This window comes from Mangifera indica, chromosome 7 (genome assembly GCF_011075055.1).
Source record: "Mangifera indica cultivar Alphonso chromosome 7, CATAS_Mindica_2.1, whole genome shotgun sequence".
Taxonomy (NCBI): domain Eukaryota; kingdom Viridiplantae; phylum Streptophyta; class Magnoliopsida; order Sapindales; family Anacardiaceae; genus Mangifera; species Mangifera indica.
In genome coordinates, this window is record NC_058143.1 from 3,231,924 (window position 1) to 3,252,178 (window position 20,255).

The following is a 20,255-nucleotide window of genomic DNA, read 5'->3' on the forward strand; positions in this document are numbered from 1 at the left end:
GCCTTTAATCCAACACCTTTACCTCAGCCGAAAGGTATGTCTCTTGAACAAATTGTTATTGCACTTGCTAATAATACACAACAATTTCAACAAGAGACAAGGGCTAGCATTCATAATCTAGAAAATCAAGTAAGCCAATTGGCTACTGTTATGGGAAGATTGGAAACTCAGAATTCTGGTAGATTGTCATCTCAGATTGTGGTGAATCCAAAGCAAGATGCAAATTTTACTAAGAATATCAATGCAATCACCCTACGAAATGGTAAAGAGTTGAAGGATCTTGAAAAGAAGATCCCAGAATATGCAAAAGAAAAGAAGATCGAATGCAAAATTGAGTTGAAAGAAGCCCAAAAATCATCCCCTCTTATAGAGAAGTGCACGCTACCTTCTGTGGTCATTCCACCTCCTTTCTCGAGCCAACTTGCAAAGAACAAAAAAGAACAACAAGAACAAGAGATCCTTGAAGTCTTTCGCAATGTTGAGGTAAATATCCCCCTTTTAGATGCTATTAAACAAGTTCCTAGATGTGCTAAATTCCTTAAGGAATTATGCATATCAAAAAGAAAACTAAAAGGAGATGAAAAAGTGTATGTCAGTGAGAATGTTTTAGCCGTTCTCCAAAGAAAATTGCCTCAAAAGTGTAAGGATCTAGGTATGTTCACAATCCCTTGCAAGATTGGTAATGTTAAAGTTGAGAAAGCTATGATAGATCTAGGGGCATCTATTAATGTCATGCCTAGCTCAATTTATCATTCTTTAAATGTAAGACCTTTAAAACAATCCAATTAGCTGATAGGTCCAATGCATATCTCAAAGGGGTGTTAGAAGATGTTTTTGTTCAAGTTAATGAATTGATTTTTCCTGCTGACTTTTACGTGTTTGACATGGAAGATGATAACTCATCTCAATCAATCCCAATTTTTCTAGGAAGACCTTTTCTTAAGACATCTAGAACAAAAAATCGATGTTTCAAAAGGTACTTTAATTATGGAATTTGATGGTGAAGTAATTAGATTCAATATTTATGAAGCCATGAGATTCTCTAGTGATGTCAATTTAGCTTTTGTTGTTGATGTAATCAATTCCCTAGCTCAACAAATTTTTGAGTTGCAGGATTATGATAATTTGAAGGTTGTCCTTAATAAAAGACTTAACACAAGAACATTGCAAAGAATTGGGCAAAAGCTTATGGTAGATGATGGATTGAGTGATACGGTTTACGAGCTAGAACCATTCGAAACAACCAAGTATGATGTTTCTTATATTTCATTACCTGTATCTAACTTAAAATTACTTCCATCAATTATGCAGGCACCCAAATTGGAACTTAAGCCTTTGCCAAGCCATCTCAAATATGTATATTTGAGAGATAATGCAACCCTGCTTATGATAATTTCTAACAAACTCACTCTTCTTGAGGAAGAAAAACTCATTAGAGTCCTTAGAGATTATAAGGAAGCCATCGGATGGACCATCGCAGACATTAAGGGTTTGAGCCTATCACTTTGTATGTATAGAATCTTGCTGAAGGAGAACACTAAGCCTTTGAGGGAAGCTCAAAGCAGGTTGAATCCTCCAATGATGGAAGTTGTGAAGAAAGAAATATAAAGTTCTTGAATGCCGATATGATCTATCCTATTTCAGATAGTGATTGGGTAAGTCCATTACAAGTAATACCTAAGAAAACTGGTTTCACTGTTCAAAAGAACGATAATAGTAAGTATGTTACTGTTAGAGTTCAAAATAGATGGAGGGTTTGTATTGATTATAGAAAATTGAATGCTTCTACTAGAAAAGATCACTTCCCTATATCTTTTATTGATAAAATATTAGAAAGATTAGCTGGTCAATCTCACTATTGTTGTCTTGATGGATATTCAGTTTTTAACCAAATTCCAATTATTCTTGAAGATCAAGAGAAGATGACATTCACATGTCCCTTTGGTACTTTTGCATATAGATGCATGCCTTTTGGACTTTGCAATGCCCCGACCACTTTTCAGAGATGTATGATTAGTATATTTTCAAATTATATGGAGAATATCATAGAGATATTTATGGATTACTTTACTATTTACGGTAATTTATTCAAATTTTGTCTAAATAATTTGATTAAAATTCTGAAAAGGTGTATTGAAACAAACCTTGTGCTAAATTATGAAAAATGTCACTTTATGGTTGATCAAGGTTTGACATTAGGGCATATAGTGTCTTCTAAAGGTATAGTGGTTGATAAGTCAAAAATTGATTTGATTAAATCCTTACCTCACCCAACTTGTGTTCGGAAAGTACGTTCTTTTCTTAGACATATAGGTTTTTATAGAAGATTTATCAAGGATTTTTCAAAAATTGGCCAATCGCTTTCAAGATTACTACAAAGGGATGTCCAATTTGAGTTTGATGGAAAGTGCAAGAAAGGTTTTGATTAGCTAAAGGAACACCTAATTTATGCGCAGATTGTTCAGCCACCCAATTGGGAATTACCTTTTGAGATTATGTGTGATGCTAGCAATTATGCTATAGGGGATGTTTTAGGCCAGAAAAGTGGAAAGATTTCCTGTGTGATTTATTATGCTTCAAGAACTCTTGATAATACTCAAAGAAATTATTCCATAACTGAAAAAGAATTGTTGGCAGTAATTTTTGCTTTAGAAAAGTTTCGCTCTTATTTATTAGGCACTAAAGTAATTGTTTATTCTGATCATACAACTCTAAAGTATTTGTTTTCTAAGAAGGAACCAAAGCCGAGGCTAATTAGATGGATACTATTGCTGCAAGAATTCGATTTGGAGATTCGGGATAGAAAAGGAGCCAAAAATTCTGTGGCTAATCATCTAAGTCGATTGGTGACAGACGAAGACCCTATGCCTCTCCAAGATGCTTTTCCAAATGAGAATCTCTTTCACCTAAATAGTATTACACCTTGGTATGTTGATATTGTTAATTATATGGTCACTAAGTCATTATCGAATGATCTCACTAGAGCCCAAAAGGAAAAATTAAAAGTGATTCTAAGTACTATATATGGGATGATCCGTATTTATGAAAGCAATGTTCTGACCAATTAATTCGCAGGTGTGTACATGATAGTAAAATCCAATCTATCTTGGAGTTTTGCCACTCTTATGCATGTGGAGGTCACTTTGGCCCGAAAAGAACAACACGAAAGGTTCTAGAATGTGGGTTATATTGCCTACTCTGTTTCGAGATGCATACATGTTCTGTAAGTCTTGTGCTAATTGTCAAAGGAGTGGGAATTTAGGACATAGGGATCAAATGCCACTAACCCCAATTTTGGTTTGCGAAATTTTTGATATTTGGGGAATTGATTTTATAGGTCATTTTCCATTATCTTTTGGTAATTCCTATATTCTTTTAGCTGTTGATTATGTTTCTAAATGGATTGAAGCTAAGGCAACAAGAGCTGATGATGCTAAAACTGTTGTAGGATCTGTCAAGACTTACATTTTTCTAGGTATGGAACACCAAGAGTCATTATAAATGACCGTGGAACCCATTTTTGCAATCAGGTCATGAAGACATTACTTAAGAAGTACAATGTCACTCATCGAGTCTCCACCGCATACCATCCGTAAACGAATGGACAAGTTGAAGTTTCAAATAGGGAGATTAAGTCTATACTTGAGAAAACGGTAAATCCAAATAGAAAGGATTGGAGCCTCCACTTGGATGATGCCTTACGGGCTTATAGAACTGCATACAAGACTCCAATAGGTATGTCTCCTTATCACTTAATATTTGGTAAATCTTGTCATCTCCCAGTTGAATTGGAACACAGGGCCTATTGGGCAATCAAGCAATGTAATACGAACTTGAACGAGGCAGGTAATCATAGGAAGTTACAACGTCAAAAATTAGAGGAAATCAGAAATGATTCCTATGAAAATTCCCGGATTTATAAAGAAAAAACTAAACTTTTCCATGATAAAATGATTTCTAGGAAAACCTTTCATGTTGGACAAAAAGTACTCCTATATCATTCTAAACTTAAATTGTTTCTGGGAAAATTAAAATCTCGTTGGATTGGTTCTTTTGTTGTCACTAATGTATTTTCTCATAGTGTAGTTGAAATTCAAAGTACCTCTACTAATAAAAATTTTAAGGTTAATGGACATCGTCTAAAACCTTATTATGAAGGATTTCAGGCCTACAATGTAGAGGAAATATCTCTGGCTCCCCTGAATTGATGAATTGGTTGCGCCTAGCCAATGACGTTAAAGAAAGGCGCTTATTGGGAGGCAACCCAATTGATCTTATTTTTCATTATTTTTAATCATTTTGTGTCTTTAATTAAGGTTTAAATTAAAAACCAAAAACAAAAAAAAAAAACAAAAAAAAATTTTTAAAAAGAGCAAATTTCATTTTTGTGTCTTTTCTTTTATTTTTCTAATTTCTTTTCCTCCCTGTTCAATTTCTTTTCATCTCTACAGGCCTAAATCAAACGCCGACAACTTCAATCACTTCTCCATTGCACTAACACTCCTATTCAGGGAAGTCCTCTTAACTTTCCTTTCATTCTTTCTTTTATATGTGAGCTTCAATTTTTCTACATTAAGGACAATGTAAAGATCAGGTGTAGGGGAGGGAATGTATAATTTTCAATCTCTTTGGAACCTTTGACTCTCTTGAAAGTTGTCTTTGAATTTGCTCTAAGTTAGTGTGCATTATTGGTTCGAGTTTGAATGCATGAAAGAGGCAAGTATGATTAGTGATTTTGCTTCAAATATTTCGAGTGTCTCATTGATTTTAATGATTGAATTGAATGGAAATGTGCAAGGTTTGCTACAAGTTGAACACCAATGTGAGCTTTTGAGCCCATGAGCATTTCATTACACTTTGCTCTAATTATCTTCTTTGTTGAGTGTTTATCAAGCATGACTTGTTATTCTAGAATTTGCTATGTTATGCATTTCGAGACCACATTTTTTTGAATTCATGCATTAAGATGATAAGGGCATTTAGGATTAACCACTTTGGAACTCTTAAAAAGCCAACCTTAGCTATATTTTCTAGTAGATAGCCGATTTTAAGCCGAATCCCTTTTTCTCTGTTTTAACCCATAAATATTTACCCTTAAGCCTTTTGTTTTATCTTGTTAACCCTTGTATCAAGATATTGTAAGAGTGAATTGCATGATAAGGAACCAAATAGGTAGATGGGTAGATATAAGGAGTGAAAACAAAATTGAGAAAAAAAAAAAGAAGAAAAAAAAATAGAAAAGAGAAGATATTCATCCCTATGTATTGAATAGGAAGTTTGGACAAGTGTAATATTCATAATTGTATAGAAAAGAAGTCCAATTATTCCTAGATGTTGCAAATTAAATTAAAAAAAAAAAAATCTTTGAAGAAGGGATGAGTTTCACTAAAATAAAGGGAAAAAAAAGAGAAAAGTGTGGTTGAAGGAGTTATTTTTGTTATTCTTTAAATATCATGCAAAAGAACTCACTCATACCTTGATCTTTACACCTACGTTTCCATTCTTTGTCCTGCCTTCACCTAAGCCCCATTACAACCTTACTTAAGACCCTTTGATTTTCGCATCGTAATCATATTTATTAATGGTGGAGATATGATATATGAGCAAACTTATGGTAATGACTTGCTATGTTTTGATCTGAGAGCTAAATGAAACCCTAAACACTTTGAGAGTATAGAGTGAAACCAATGTGAGGATGTTGAGTCTTGTTTCATTTAATTTTGATGAGATTGTTAAGATTGATGAGATGCTTATGTTTTTTCCAAAAATTCATGCTATAAAGACTTGTGCTCTTGATTGTTGTTTTGGACTTGGGTTTCTAATGCATCTTAACTATGAGTTATTTGAGGATGTACTGAAAGGAGGGAAAAGGGTGAAGAAGAGACTGATTGATGTTTGCTTGACGGCAAGCAAAGGAATGGTGTGGGGGAATTTGTTAGTGTGTGAAATTCCATATTTTTCGGCATTTAATTTCCTTGATTTGTGATATTTAATTCGTTAATTATTCAATTAATTGCTTGTTTTAGGAATTGGGCATTAATTGCATTATTCTAAGAAAAGATGCAAAATAAAAGGAATTTAGAATTGTCACGTATCAAGACAGAATGATGACAAAATACATAGGAGATGGCTGATTGTGGAAAGGAGAGAATCGCGCTATTTATTGAGAAATTTACAGTTGGAGACTTAATTGACAATTGGAGGAAGTTTAGGTCCTTTGGATGATATTTGGCACAAAAAATTTCTCAATGACTGAAGTAGACCTGACATTATAAAAAGGACAATTGCTCTCTGTTTTAGGGTTTTTTGTTTTTTAGCATCCTTTTCTTTCAGAAAGAAACAGAGTCGCAACCCTTCGCTGGTTCTTCTTCAATTAGGATAGGATTTTTATTTTAATTTTCGATGAAGCCATGAACATAAACATGAGTGGTTAACTCTTTTCTTTAGTCGAGTAATCAGGATCATGGTTCTACGACGATTGTGAGATCTTCTTTACCCGTTCTTTTCTTTTAAATATTTAATTTATTCTTGATTTTATTTATTGTTGTCTTGTTCAATTAAATAAGAGATGTCTTATTTATTTTGGATTAAAAACAACTTTGCTATATTAAATTATTGAATCCGTAATTGTTTGATGCTTTAATCATAAGTGGCTGACTAGCATGCTTGGTGAAGTAAAATAATTATTGTATGTTAGTGGAATAAGTCAATCTAATTTAAACAAAAACAGCGTTTGTGTTTTGTTGATGGTTTTTCTAATTCTTAATTCTGTTTTCAATTTAAATTCTAAGATTGTATCTAGAACTGACTGAAAAACAAGAGAAGTGATTAAAGAATGTTTCTTAATTACCAACACCTAAGGAAAAGCAGAACAACGAATGTCTCGATGTTTCATAACCGATTTATTTAAAAGAAAAAATTAATCTTTTTATCGATGATTAATTGAATTGAACCATACCTGAATTATTTGGCTAGAACTCGTCTTATTATTGTTTCAATCTAGTTTTCTGATTACTTTGATTATTTAATTCTGAATTAATTTATTTTTGTTTATTCGTAGGATTCGAAACAACAAAATCTCTCTTGCTTTATTTTGTTAGATTTCAGATAAATAACCCAATCTCTGTGGATACGACTCTACTTGCCCTATCTATAAGTTTTCATTGAGGAAGTAGAAAATTTTATTTTAGGTGGATTCGGCACCCATCAACATACTTGAAGAATTACTTATGACTTAAAGATTTTAAACCAATAGAACAGGTGTTCCATGATCAAGGAACGAGAGGTTTAGACAATGTAATTCAAAACGAGGTCATTTCAAGCTAAGTGAATAGGTGAAGTTTCCTTTTGTGTTAGTCATTCGGTGTCAGTGAACTTAAATTTTCCAACCCTGTGGCTAGATAACCTGCAAAGCAAAACATAAAATATGAAATTGATTCTTCCCCTGTATCCTATTAAAGGTACATTGACTTTCTCCTTATTTATTTTAATAAAACTATACGTACTCATTTTGAATACACAAATATATACATATTTGTTGTGTGTCATTAAATAATTGAACGATTTCAAATTAAGATTAAAGTAATACACAATCATATGATAACACATATAAGTGTAAACCCATTTATATACTCAAAATAAATACGCATAACATTATTTATTTATCCACTTTATTTATTAACGAAAGACTAATGACCTCGTATCACCAAGACTAATCATCGGAAGGGCAAAATGGGAAATTCATCTACAATAGCTCAGATTACCGCAACATCACATTTAGGTAACTCAGGCAAACCAGATAACTCAAAAGCAAATCAGATAATTCAAGCAAACAAGAAGATAAAGCACATCTGAAATGAGGAGCTGTGGCTTTAAAAAGTGGAAGGCTTGAGAGGGAAGGCATCAAGGAAAATCTTAAAGGGAATTCGAAGGGAAGTAGGGGGCTTAGGCCTGGGGACTCTGGTTGACTGTCTTGGGCAGCACCAGTGTATTTGGTTTGGTTTTTTATTAGCTTTTGGCAATGAAGATTGTATGCCTAAAGAATTATTCATTCTCTCATCCATATTCAGTCTACTACATTTCCATTACATTCATAATTCATCACAACCATTGCAGCCCAATCCTTAATTACAGAACACTGAAACTGAAGGAAGATAGCAGCAGCAAGCAGCAACGCCATCAACCGTGCACGCATCACATTCCTATTAAGAAATTACCTTAGGTTGCTAAACTGTTTAGTTGATCTGGTAATGCTTCTTGGCTCTGCAAGTTCAAAAGATGACATTTTAGAGTTTTTTTGCACCGTTTGATCCTGCAGAAAAACATAAGCTTGTCATCATCAGAAAGATCTTACAATTCTCGACAATTTCTTATCCATCTGGAAATGTCTTACCAAACACACACATACTAACACAAAATTTGCGGCAAAATCATGCCTACATCCAAGGGGATATGATTCAGATGACTGAATTGAAGAATAATAGTACCATCTAATACACTCAAATTAAACCCAAACCTGAACCCATATACTTTATGCACACAAATCCTAAGAAGTCAAGTCCTCACAACTGACAAAACTCACTACTCTTCACCTATACAATATTGTAGCATCACTCACCAGCATGTATAAAATGTCAGAAGCTAGAGATGGTGAAAAAATTAATTAGCTTTGGATGAAGAAACCAACCGTATCCATTCCTTTGCCTAGTTGCTGCCCTGCCATTGCACTATTTCAGGTTTCACACTCCTCTTATCTTCACAGTTCAAGGTGCCATGGCAACACGGTGAGGCCCCAGTTGATCTAGTAATTTATGCTTTAACCCTTTTCGTATATATTTTCTCCAAATCTCTAGCCATGTTGGTGTTAGTGAACTTAACTTTCAAACCCTCTAGCCAGATCACCTGCAAGACAAAGAAAATAAGACATAAATTTGACACGGCTATGGAAATACATGAAACAATTGATACAGGTGTACAATTGTGACTTACAAATTTCTGAAGCGACATAATGTTTTTTAATCTCATCCCCTGTCTTTCCTTTTCTTTCTTTCAACAAGCTGACAAGTAATAATAAAAAAATTTCAATATTTGTGCTGCAAATAGGCAAACCAACAGAAAATAACACAACTTTGAGAGCAATCCTATTAAGAAATTACTTAAGGGATGTAAGAGTGTTTAATTGATCTGGTAAGGACTGAAACTTGTAAAATATATAAGCAAAACATCTCTTGATTCTAGAGATTTTTAGCCTCTCAGATTATCAATTCAAAGATCTAAAATATGTACAAGAATTTTTTATCAAAGTTGGAAGCGTCTTACCACAAAAGAAACTGATTGATCACAAACTACCGCAAAAATGACATAAGCTGAACTTTTTATTCAAGTTTGCATCCAAGGTGGCACATCACTCCCTTAAAGTTGTGTTGATTTCATCTTAAAATTCTTAGAATTTACCTTGAGTATTAAAAAATTCAAATTATGGAGTCATGTAAGAATAAGACTACATAAAAGGATTGAGAAATAATATCTCATGTGCTTCAATAGACAAACACTGACTGATTGTACTGCATTAGCAGAATATATAGAGGTTCATTACTTGGTTTTGTCCCACCATTTGGTGTACTCCATATGCGAATCCAAGAGTAAGGTTCAAAATATACTATTAGACGAGTGAAGCAGAAATGACTTTTGAACTTGTCAAAAGTTTAAATATGCTTACATGTAGTTTAGAAGTAAAAATATAGTGTTGTTTGCATAGAGAAAGTAAATAATGATTCCTTAAATAAGCTATAAAAAGTAAAACATTGATTAATAATATTGCAAACCACAATATGTTTTTGCCCAAAACAAAAATAATGAGATGAAAATAAAAAATCTATATATACAAGCAGAAAAATGCACCTTGATAAACAGTTTGTAACAGCTAGAAGAACCAAACTCTGTATTGTAATTTTGACGAGCTTCCATAGCTCCAAACTGTAAGGTAGGAGTTATGTTCTAAAAGTACAAGTAGACATGCCAGTCATTAAAGGTTAGATATGGAGAAAAAATGAAAAATACTAAATTAAATTGCACATAGTAAGATTTAAATTCAACCAGAAAATAGATTGAAACGAAATATACAAGTACCTTAAAAACCTCCAATCTGAGAATCCTTCTGAAAGCGCAAACTTTTATTCTGATCAAACGATCCGATAACTGGAAGTAAAAATAAAGTTTGCAAAGTTTAAACTTGAGGCAGAGGAATTATTCTCAGAGAAACAAAAAGTATAATTAAAAATTGTAGAATGGTTTAGATGTTAAATGTTTTAACAGACTTGAAACTAAATGAGATCACTTTTTCAATCAATTATTCAATTTCTAAATGTTCCTACCCTGACCTTGTAGACACAGAGAAATATATTCCAAAATTGTGTTATTCAATGACAGTAAAATTTCAGAATGATTCATAAGTTATAAGTTGACAAACCTAAATCGAAGGAGATAAGCTTCCAATCAATTCAATGGAAGATAGCCCAACTTCTTCCCTGAATTCAAAACTGACAAAAAACTAAGCATAATATTATCAAATCTATTGTTGAAAGATTCTCTCAGGAATTGAAAAATGAAACAAGAACATGAGGAATTTACTTATATTGAGAATTCCAGGAATTGGAATTCTCCTTGGTTCAAATTTTCATACGTTACCAGCAAATTTATGAATTTAGAAATTTTGGATTAGAAATTGAGATACATATGTATTTTATATGAAGATGATTAAAGTTAAATAAATTACCTTGACAAACAACAGTTCTGAGATTCTTGTTGATGATCAGCTGCCAAAGTTCAAATGAGATTAATACTTCAAAATTAGAGAAAAATGATGTATTACATAAAAATTTAGACAATAGAAGAGGTGTCATCAAGAAATATTGCAAACCTTTAATGAAATCAGATGATTGTTGGATTGGATGTTACAATTTCAAATGATCAACCTCATTCTTCCTCCTTTGAATTGTAGATGAATTTGCGATCTATCTCAACTCTAGGAATGCGAGCAATCTTTGAGGAATATTTTCCTTTACCCCTTTTCAATTGTTTTTTCACCAATGGACATCTTGAAATCCTTAATGACAAGAGTGAGGATGGCAGGCTTTGCAGGGATTTGAGGTTTGGGCATTCCCAAATTTCCATATATTCAAGGTTGCCTAGGGCTAGAATGGATTTGAGCTTTGGGCATTCGTGAATGATCAATGTTCTAAGCAAAGTGAGGCTGTCGAGACTTGGAATTGATTCGAACCTTGGGCAATTGTGAATGATGAGTTTCGTAAGAGAGGTGAGGATGCTCAGGTCTAAGATGGATTCAAGCTGTGGGAGATCAAAGATCTTCAACTCTTCAAGAGAGGTGAGGCTTTGAAAAATCGGGGAAGATAGGTGTTTCAATTTGAGGCACTTGTGAATCTCTGGAGAAATCAAACAGCTGAGCATTCCCATTCCCATTCCCATTCTCATTCCCTTGTCCTCTTGTAAAACCCATGTTGCATCTTTAGATTTCTCAATACAGAGATGTCTAAGGTTGTGCAATTCCCACTCTGTCACTGGCTTATGGAACTTGACATCTCCCATAAGTGCAAGTCCAATTAGGCTGGTGGGAACACCTTCTCTTACCAACAAATTTGGACATTCTCCCATCCAAATATACTCAAGACAAGGAAGTTCCTCTAGACCTAGAGGCAGGGATTCAAGATTTAAGCACCACAATAAACTAATTTGTTTAAGACACCTGCTATTCTTAAAGGACTGTGCAATTGACTTGAGCTCTGAACATTCATAGATGGTGAGGGATGCAAGTCTCTTAGGTAAGTACTCATTTCTAGAAGATAATGTTTTGAGTGCATTACATCCATTAATCATAAGTACTTTGAGTGTCTCTGGCAAGTGACCATCTAATGATGTGCATGTAAGAGACTCGCACCTAGAAATGCCCAAGTACTCGAGAACAGAAGTACTTAGATCCTTCAAAAATTCTAGTTTCTCGCAAGATCTAATCTCAAGCCCTTTTAGAGATAGAGGCAAGACGTCCCTTCCAATAAATGTCAAACTCTTGCAATTATCAATCTCAAGAGAATTTAGATTGGAAAAAAAATTGTTCTTAAAAGAAACAAGATCACTACAATTTTCTATTAATAACTTTTGAAGGGAGGTGAGATCATTTCTTCTTTGTAGTGACTTCTCATTGTCAGCCAAACTTTGCCATGAATCAATAATACCTTGTTTGTCCACAATTTTCAAAAATTCTACTTTTTGGGATCCTTGCTTTAATTTGATTTCAATCTCTGGAACATTTGCAAGACACCGAGAATTTAGCAACTTAAAATCAATCGAATCATTATCGCATACCATTCCCTCACAATCATCAATTTCTAATTTGCAGTGTCTTGGGTAATTTGAGAATGAAACCACCAACTTTGGACAATTCTTAATTACAAATCTTTCCATTGAAGAAAGATGATCAGGTATATTTCTAGTAAGTTTGGGACATTCTTTGATAGAAAGCACACGGAGCTTAGGAAAATTTTCAATATCTTCATTTCCTCTTTTGGTGTCCCAATTCTCCCATTCTGGCAAATTCTCAAAACAAAGAACTTGTAATGACTTGAAAGGCATTTGGAAATCTATTCTTTTTATATTTGACATCCCTTTGATGGTTAAGTCTTCAAGTGAGCTCAACATTTCAAGTGAAGGCAAGAGTGTACACCTTTGACAATGTTCTATTTTAAGAACAATCAAATTAGAGAGCAATGACGGATCTCCTAACCAAGAAGAAAGAGTTTCACCATTATAACGTCTAATTGTGAGTTCTTTCAAACTGCTAGGAGGCTTTAGCTTATCAAGTATATGCATTTCTACATCCATATTCAATGAATTATCAAGTACTTGATCTCCCCATTCTAGCAACAATACTTTTAGATTGCTCTTATTATTTAATATTTGCCCCTGTATTTGATTTGGATTTGTTACATTCTCTAATTTTGAAATGTGAAGCTCTCCTTGAAGAAAACTTAAGCTCTTCAAATCTTCTAAATTCAAACTTGGTTCCTTTCCCACAATAAAATTAGACAATATTTGAAGATTTTTCAATTCTTTCATTCCAAATGGCATCTTTTCCAATGAATTTTGACCACTAATATCAAGATGACATAGACTGATCAAATATCTCATATTGGAAGGTAACTTTATGAGATAAAAACAATCTTTTAATAATAAAGTTTGCAAATTAAATAATTGGCTTGTTGACTCTGGCAAACTACGGATCCTAGTGCAAGATAAGTTGAGATATCTTAGATGCATCATATCTCCGATTGAATTAGGTAAGTAAATGATGTTATGTCCTTCAAAAGATAGTACTCTCACCGTTTCCAACTTTGACAACAAATCAAAAATAAAAGCAGCACTTACATAACAACCAGTATAACCTCTATAATAAGTCCCCATGAATATTGACAAGAAGGTTCTTAGACTTCTAAACTTTTGCAAGGCTTCAAATTTATTAATTCCATTATAATGATAAGAAATATAAGAAATATGACGAATCTTTTTGTTCTTTTTTGGTGGCTCAACAATACCCTGCTCAAATCTAAAACCAATTTCCTTAAAAACCAATTGAGCTAGATCATGAACAAGATCATGCATAACATATTTAGAACTATGGCTACTTGATTGTTGGAAAAGAGACCTTGAACATAATTGATGAAAACACTCACCTGCCTCATCCAACTGCGTATCAGATGGTTGAACAATACCTTCTGCTATCCACAAAAATGCAAGTTCCTGCTCCTTGAACTCGTAATCTTGAGGGAAAATTGCGCAATAGGCAAAGCATCTTTTTAGATTCGAAGGAAGGTAATGATAACTTAGTTTTAATGCTGGGAGAATTGGACTGTCATTGTCCCATATTTTGGTATTCAAAATTTTGTCCCAGGCATCAATCTGCTCATAGGAGCGTAGAAGGCCACCAAGGGTCCTTGCTGCAAGGGGTAGGCCACTGCACCTTTCAATGACTCTCTTACGAATTGAATCAACTTTACCCTGAGCAACAATGTTTCTACCAGCAAAATTTGCATGCTTTTGAAACAAGCACCAACAATCTTCGTCTGATAAATGTTTTAACTTAAAAGGTTCATAGCATCCCACAGTAAATGCAATATCTTCATTGCGTGTTGTCAAGATCACCGTGCTACCAAGTGCCCCAGACATGAAAGGGCTTTTAAGCCTTTCCCATTTGTCATAGTTCAACTCCCAAATATCATCCAAGACTAACAAGAATTTTTTCCCATCAACTGCATCTTTCAGATTAACTTGCACTTGATTTAAATTGTCTGGAATGTTAGACCATGAAGAGCCTTTTAATGAGAGCAGAATTTTCTTTGAGATTGTAAGAACATCTGACGTGTCTGAAACACAGACCCATGCTTTCATCTCAAATTTTAAATCTTTCAGTACCTCATGATTGTACATGGCTCGAGCCATTGTTGTTTTGCCAATACCTCCCATGCCTACAATGGCTATCACTTGAAAGTTGGCTTCACTTGGTTGATCGTTTTTCACCCTATCAAGTAGTGCAGCTTCATCTTCATTTCTGCCATAAACAACTTGCTCAGGTGCGACACTTGAAGTTTCCTCTGGTTTTTGCAGTGCAACGAAGTTACTTGATGTCCCTCCAGAAATCACTTGCATTTCATGTTCAGCTGATCCTTCCTGCCGCAGTTGTTCCAAGCGGGTAGTGATCTCTTTGATCTTGGACCCCATTTTGACATTGAAGAAGAGGCTGCCAAATCCCTTGCTAGAGCTAGCCTGGTGCTCTGCCTTCAGCTTGCGTCGCAAAGCTTCGTAGGCAAATTCATCCAGTAAATCTTCTGCATCATAAGCCCAGTGTTGAAGATTGTGAAGCCACTCTTTAACGCTTTCATCCATCAATTGCTTGTCCTCGGCATTTCGAAGAAGATTTCCAATTTTTCTCAATTTGTTTTCCAGCCTTTTCAGATCTGAATCTACCCCTCCAACAAGTCTCCGGGAAAAGTCCCGCATCTCATTGGACCCCAATATCTTAAACAATCCCTTAAAGAGCTCGGAGACCACAGGCTCAACAACAAATGCCATGTTTTCTAGTAGATGAAGAAATGAATTTCAACAACCAAAACATAAATTATTGAGGGACTAAAAATCCAACGTCTAATAAAAACAATATAAATGAATAGTATATAAGTATAGTAGATTATATTTTAACACAAACCAATTAATTTTGTGTAATATGAGTTTCATTTTTCGTATTTATAAACCTCATATATTTCAACATAGTATAAAGCACAAGCAAAACAGCGAGTCTAACAACATAAAGTATTTCTAGATACAAATAACGAAACACACGTCCAAAAACAAACTCAATCAAATGATGGGTCTAACAATCTAAAATGTTTCTGGATACAAGTGACAATGCGCACGTCCAAAAACGAACTCAACAAAACAACAGAGCTAACAGTCTATAATAGTTAGCACTTGAGAGAGGGTGTTAGGAACTAAAAGTCTTACGTCTAATATATAAGTAAGTAATATATAAGGGAAAAACAATATTAATAAGTGATATATAAGTGTAGTAAATTAAACTTTAATACAAATTAATTAGTTTTGTATAATATAAATTTCGATTTTCATATTTATATGTCTAATATATTTTGACAGTCCCCCAAATAAAAAAAAATGATAAGTATTTCGAAAAGACTAGAAAAAGGGACCAAAGCCATTAAAGGCATTGAGAGAGAAAGGGCATCTGTCTTGTGCTAAATTCAAAGATAACCGTTGAAATGATCGATCTCGCTTTCCTAGTCACTCTCTTAACCCCCTTCCCCTTGTGTTCAAATGCTTTCAAGCCACCTCTTCTTCCCTTCATTTTATGCCACCTTATCTTCTCCATTCATCTCTCTTTTTCTCTCTCTTAAATTGTTTCTTTCACCTTTTTACCATAACAGTGACTGTCAGAATCTTCTTAGAATGCTTTCAAAACCAAATATCATACACTTCTGATCGAGATACGAAGTTACACTCGCTCATTAATCTGTTAGTTTGAATCATGTAGAAGTTCAATTTATTAAGAGTTTCAAATGGGCACCGATTCAAACAAGACTGATATTCAATTCGATCAAGTCAAACCAAAGTTGGGATAATTCTAATTTGAGTTTGAATCGAATCAACTCAAATCTAACCTGTTGTCAGAGATTCACTAGCATATTGATCTTTCCTTACGACTTTTCTAACTATTCTTTTTTCTCATCTCTAATGATTCTAATGATTCCTCTCATGGCCCCATCACGGACTTGAAATGAATTTTTTGAATTCAAATCGTACTTAAATTAATTCTTATTTAAGTTTAATTTGATGCGAATAATTCAATTACATGTTTTTTGATTTCTTGCTAGGACCACAAAGCCTGAAGTCTCCATCAAGCTTTAAATAATTTTTAGAAACTTGACTAATCACCTAATTTTATTTGACATGTATTAATTTATTCATTAACTCTCTCTCAATCAATTAGGAGATATTTGTGGAATAAGATTAAGGATATTTTCATGCCTCTGCAACAGTACGAAGGATATTTAGCACGATTTTTTTTTTGTTAAATCAAGTAGGGATTGATACGAATCGAATCAAATTTGAAAATTCATAAACTCAAATTTGGTTTAAATAAAAAATAATTTAATTTGAGTTTGACTTGAGTTTATTAAAACAAAATTAAAAATGACTCAAGTTCAGATTGAATAAAATGTGATTCAGTTTGATTCGATTCAAATTCATTGTTTGAATCAGTGATTTAAATTCATAATTTGGTTTGACTTGAATTCATGGTTTAAATCGATAATTTAAATTTGTGTTTTGAATTTGTGACTTATTAATAAAAATTATTATTATTTTACTCAAATAATAGATAAAATTACTAATTCAAGCCAAATGAAACCACGGATTCGAACCATCAAAACAAGTTTCCGAACTAAACCAAGTTACAATTTGAACAATTAATTCAAACTATAAATTCAAATCGAACTTAAATGAAATACTTCTTAACTCAAATTTGATTTGGTCTAAAAAATAAGTCAAAATTTTTAACTCAAATTCAATTTGAGTTGGAGTTTAAATCGAATCAAATCGAGCCTATTTCTTAAACTCAGTCGGCTTGGCTAAGGTGCAGCCCTGTTACCACTACTCATGTTAAGACAAAGATAAAGCATTTAGATTGTGCAAGGCCCTGTCTGGATATAAGCGGGCATATCATAATTGGTTTGCAAAATTTACATAATCCCTTTTGATATAGTAATTTCGATCTAAATTTAGATGACACAACCCTCTCTGACCTTAATGAAGAGAGGATACCCCAATAAAAATGAAAAACGGGGATTGAAAAAAATCTCTGCAATCAAGGATGGGTTGGGGACACATGTATCCTCGTCTCCGTCCATTTATATTAATATATTTACTAAAAATACTAACATATTTTTATAATTTTAGATTATTTATGTTTTTTCAATTTATTTAGATTTTTATTGTGTATATTAAAGTGATTAATATATGATATTTATGTTATTTGAAATAGGAGGTTAATTTTAATTTTACTTAATTTTGTACTTTAATATATTTATATTATGTTTAAAAAATATAAAAACAGAGTGGGGATGAAGAGGAGATTTTTTTCACAGAAAAAAGACAGAGAATCTTTATCGTCCCCATAACAGGGATGGGAATTGAAATCTCCTCCCCACCACTCTCTATTGCCATCCATAGTTTTCTTAAGTCATGGGTAGACTTTCTGCTAAAGATCGGAGCTTTATTGTAGTTCTAATTATATAATAATTATTTTTTACATGAAAGGGTTCAAAATTTTTTTATTATAAATCTTATTTAAGTCAAACAGGCTTTTCAGATTGAATTACCCATACCAAATAGGTTAAACTTTGAATTTAGTGATTAATTTTAAAATTATTACATCAAATAAATTAAAAGTTTAATTTTAAATTATTGTCATACAGGATTATGAAATTGATTGTCCATAAGTTAATTTGGTTGAAAGCCTTACTCCATGATCTACACAAACTTGTCATACACAACCTATGAAAATTTACCTTTGATAATCAGATAGCACTGCACATTGCCTCTAATCTAGTATTCTACTACTATAATAAATACATAGAAATTGATTGTCACTTTGTTTAGGAAAAAATTCAAAGTAAATCGATTATAAATTATATATACACATAATATGTATAAACTTGAATACAAACAAACATTGTTATTATATGAGTAAAAGATTTTAAGTTAATGATAAAATATATTTAATTGTATAATGACACGTCAATATTCATACTCAAGTTTGTATTTGTTATTTATATACATAATTTAATCAAGATAATAAAGATTGTAATTTCAATATTTTTGTAAGGCCCAAAGACTTATTCCCACACCCAAGGTATAGTGAAATCTTAAATCTTCACCCTCAAATTTTCAAAAACCCAAACACCTATCTATAAACTAAAATCTGTTAAAATTTTTAGTAAGAGTTAAGAGTAAAATTGTCATTTAATAATAATATTTAAAAAATAAAGGTTTAATCATTTTACTCTCTTAATTTAAAAAATTAACAATTTCCCCACAAAATTAAGTTTTGAAAAGTGACATTTTCCCCTGCCTAGGGTTTCAAATTTTGTTGACAAATTTCTAGTAAATGATGACCAATCTCTCTCCCTCCCAGTGACTTCTCTCTCTTTAGCATTTTTTCTCCAATCAACAACATTTGGAATCGACAGAAGTTAGATAAAATCCAGATGAAGAGTTTGTCAAAACTCTTCATCTAGACAATGACGACGGTCTAGACAAGGAGTCATCCTCCTCCAAAAGAGGACAACTCCTAGTCTAGACCATTGTCATTGTCCATATAAAGTCGATTTGTTTAAATGATAAAGGTTCAGATGAAGAGTTTTGACTCTTCATTTGGCCATCGAATCCAAACTTTGTCAATCATAGGAAAAGTGCTAATAAGAGAGACAACACCGAGAGAGAGAGAGAGATTAGCCATCATTGGCTGAAAATTCATTGGCGAAATGTGAAACCCTAGGTAGGGTGGAAAATGTCACTTTTCAAAACTTAATTTTGGGGGGAAATTGTTAGTTTTCTAAATTGAAGGGGTAAAGAGATATAAACTTTTATTTTTTAAATATTATTATTAAATAATGATTTTACCTTTAACCTTAATTGAAAATTTTAACAGATTTTAACTCATAAGTGGATGTTTGAGTTTTTGAAAGTTATAAGGTGAGAGTTTGAGATTTTACTATACCTTGGGTAAGGATAAGTCTTTTGGCCTTTTTGTTACAATGTGCTTCAAACTTGGGTCTGAGTGTTCACCAAATCAAACAATCAATCCATTTAGTATGACACTATTAAATTTTTAAGGCTAAAGGACATATTCCTGCCCAAAAATTAGTGTTTTCTCAATTTTCATCCGTTAACTTTAAAAAATTTAAATACCTATCTATCTGTTAATTTTTTTAATTAATATCAAAGATAAAATCATTATTTAATAAAAATATTTAAAAAAACTAAAAATTTATACATTTCCCCCATAAATTTAAAACTCTAACAATTCTCCCTCTCACCCCTAGGGATGGCAATGGGGAGGGGCGGGGAGGGGATATCAATCCCCGTCCCCGTCCCCATCCCCGTAGGGGATATCAATCCCCGTCCCCTCCCTGCGAAGGAAAATCCCCTCCCTATCCCCTCCCCGTCCCCGAGGGGAAAAATCCCCTCTCCATCCCCGCCCCGTCCTCGTGGGGAAAAATCCCCTCCCCATCCCCGCCCCGTCCCCGAGGGGAAAAATCCCCTCCCCATACCCATAAATATAAATTTTAATTCTTTTATATATTTCAATAAATAAAATAAATTATATTTTCCCAAAATATCACTTGCTACAAGAGCTACAAAATATTATTTGTTATTTTAGTTCAAATATAAAGTTTTCATAAAATCTAACAATATGCAATAATCAATCTCTTCATTAGTAGCTCTTCATGTATGTGATTTAGAGTAATTTTATAATAACATTAAATTTAACACTTTTCATTCACTTCAATTGATTTTATCAAGTTTATAATTTATTATTTTTTGTGCGTAAAATCTGGTGGATTGACTAACTAAGTTTTGAAGTTGAAATAAAATTAATTTGGTGCATTTGCATT

General features: G+C 33.1%; 1 protein-coding gene across 5 annotated transcripts; it reads right to left on the reverse strand.

Annotated features, from left to right (window-relative positions):
* Window positions 1-7,180: 7,180 nt before the first annotated feature.
* LOC123219930 (putative disease resistance RPP13-like protein 1) lies at window positions 7,181-15,225 on the reverse strand. Of its 5 annotated transcripts, none has more exons than XM_044641903.1 (9): window positions 10,919-15,225; window positions 10,775-10,814; window positions 10,469-10,538; window positions 10,129-10,197; window positions 9,901-9,996; window positions 8,989-9,056; window positions 8,687-8,901; window positions 8,217-8,311; window positions 7,181-7,405 (listed from the first exon to the last, which is right to left on the reverse strand). In XM_044641903.1, exon 1 carries the CDS (start codon window positions 15,136-15,138, stop codon window positions 10,975-10,977), a length of 4,164 nt encoding a protein of 1,387 aa, XP_044497838.1. In that variant the 5' UTR covers window positions 15,139-15,225; the 3' UTR covers window positions 7,181-7,405; window positions 8,217-8,311; window positions 8,687-8,901; window positions 8,989-9,056; window positions 9,901-9,996; window positions 10,129-10,197; window positions 10,469-10,538; window positions 10,775-10,814; window positions 10,919-10,974. The 5 variants fall into 5 exon arrangements, with proteins under 5 accessions (XP_044497838.1, XP_044497837.1, XP_044497835.1 ...); XM_044641902.1 differs by lacking the exon at window positions 7,181-7,405 and adding an exon at window positions 9,319-9,453 and having other exon boundaries at window positions 8,028-8,311; XM_044641900.1 differs by lacking the exon at window positions 7,181-7,405 and having other exon boundaries at window positions 8,028-8,311; window positions 10,469-10,526.
* Window positions 15,226-20,255: the final 5,030 nt, after the last annotated feature.